At 36.6% G+C, this 1573-nt stretch overlaps 1 protein-coding gene across 1 annotated transcript in view; it reads right to left on the minus strand.

The window, feature by feature from the left end:
* LOC107694551 (melanoma antigen recognized by T-cells 1-like) overlaps positions 1–804 on the minus strand; it is a 2521-nt gene extending 1717 nt beyond the window's left edge. The window contains exons 1-3 of the mRNA XM_016494259.1: positions 699–804; positions 512–608; positions 25–144 (exon numbers count right to left, since the gene is read on the minus strand). Coding sequence (XP_016349745.1) covers positions 25–144; positions 512–608; positions 699–790 — 309 coding nt within the window. The 5' untranslated portion in view covers positions 791–804. The remainder of the gene's footprint in view (positions 1–24; positions 145–511; positions 609–698) is intronic.
* Positions 805–1573: the final 769 nt, after the last annotated feature.

Here is a 1573-nt window from a genome sequence, read left to right on the forward strand (position 1 = left end):
TGTGTGTGTGTGTGTGTTTTGTACCGCTGGTTGCGGGTTGCTGAATTCGTTCAAGGCTAGTTTGTTCTCCTCTCCTGATCCAGACTCGCTGTACTGACCCGCTCTCATCATCTCTCTCCACGACTGACCGCTGTTTCTCCTGCTCTGAACACACACACACCCACCAGAGGTAAGAAATCACATGACAAACACATGAGCGAATCCCACAATCCTCACAGCTGGAGCTCTGCGAGCCCTGACCGAGAAGTACAGCATCTCATTAAAACATGCTACTTTTGCATTTATTCACATTTGCATTCATGCATTTGGCAGATGCATTTATGCAAAATGATTTGCATTGCATTTAAGGTGTATGTTATCATGCATTCACTGGGAATCGAACCCATGACCTTGCTGTTGCAAGCATCATGATCTCCTACAGTAGGGCACTTTTCTCTTCTCTGATGCTCTTCTCTGATGAGATCAGGGTAACACTGTGATAACATGACCGTCTCGTGGGTCACTGGCTCACCCGGATCATCTTGTATCCGCCCCGTCGACGGTAATACCAGCAGCCCAGGATGAGCAGCGCTGTGAGGATCACGGCCAGTAAAGCGATTCCTGCGGCCCTGCATATAAACACAAACACACACAGAGTAGATGAAGAGTCTGTAGCTTGCTGCGGGTGTTTGAAAGTGTTTGCGTGAATCTTCACACACTCTTCAGCTCTGATGAGTCCTGCTCCACCTCTGCTGGAGAAATGAACGCTGAATTCACCTCGAGAACCTGAACCTGATCCGCCGTAAGACATGATGAACAAACCACCTGAAAATAACAATAGAAACATCAGAACACTGAATTATGACAAACTACGGTGATTTACTACAGCACATTTCAGCTGTAATATAATATGGATTTATAAATACAAAGGTGAATCTCTTGAACACATGTCCAAGTCTAAATCCACACCCAATTCTAAAGAAAAAATAAGATATTCTTTGCATGAAAATGAAGTGTGCTTTCAGTAACGGTAATTGTGACATTATGAAAACTACATTTTTAATTTCATAATAGAAATGAGTTTTTGCATGAAAACTGAGCATGCTTTCAGTACCATTAATGTTTTTTAATTGTCACATTATTGTCATGATAATTCAGTTATCATGTAAATCAATTATAAGTCAATTATCAAATAATTTCACTGCGAATCCAAAAGAAAATTATTAAATTATATTTTGCATGAAAATTAAGTATGCTTGTTGTACCATTAATACACAGTATGTTTTTTTTTTATTGTGACATTATTTTCATGATAATACAATTTTAATACTAATTATTGTAATATAGTAAGATTTTACAGTAAAAAAGACACGTTTTTGAAATAATATGCATAAATTAAAGGCAGTACAATTAATACTACCATGATGTAAAAATAATGCAAGTTAAATATTTTGTAACATAATAAAGGAGAATTTGAGGTGTTAATGTCACAATGCAAAGACGAAAAAAATAAAATTATTCTAAATGTATTTCTTTTCCAAAATGTATCTGCAAAATGTATTTCTTAATTATTATATATATATATACAAAATTT

Source organism: Sinocyclocheilus anshuiensis, unplaced genomic scaffold (assembly GCF_001515605.1).
Source record: "Sinocyclocheilus anshuiensis isolate Anshui unplaced genomic scaffold, SAMN03320099.WGS_v1.1 scaffold1031, whole genome shotgun sequence".
Lineage (NCBI taxonomy): Eukaryota > Metazoa > Chordata > Actinopteri > Cypriniformes > Cyprinidae > Sinocyclocheilus > Sinocyclocheilus anshuiensis.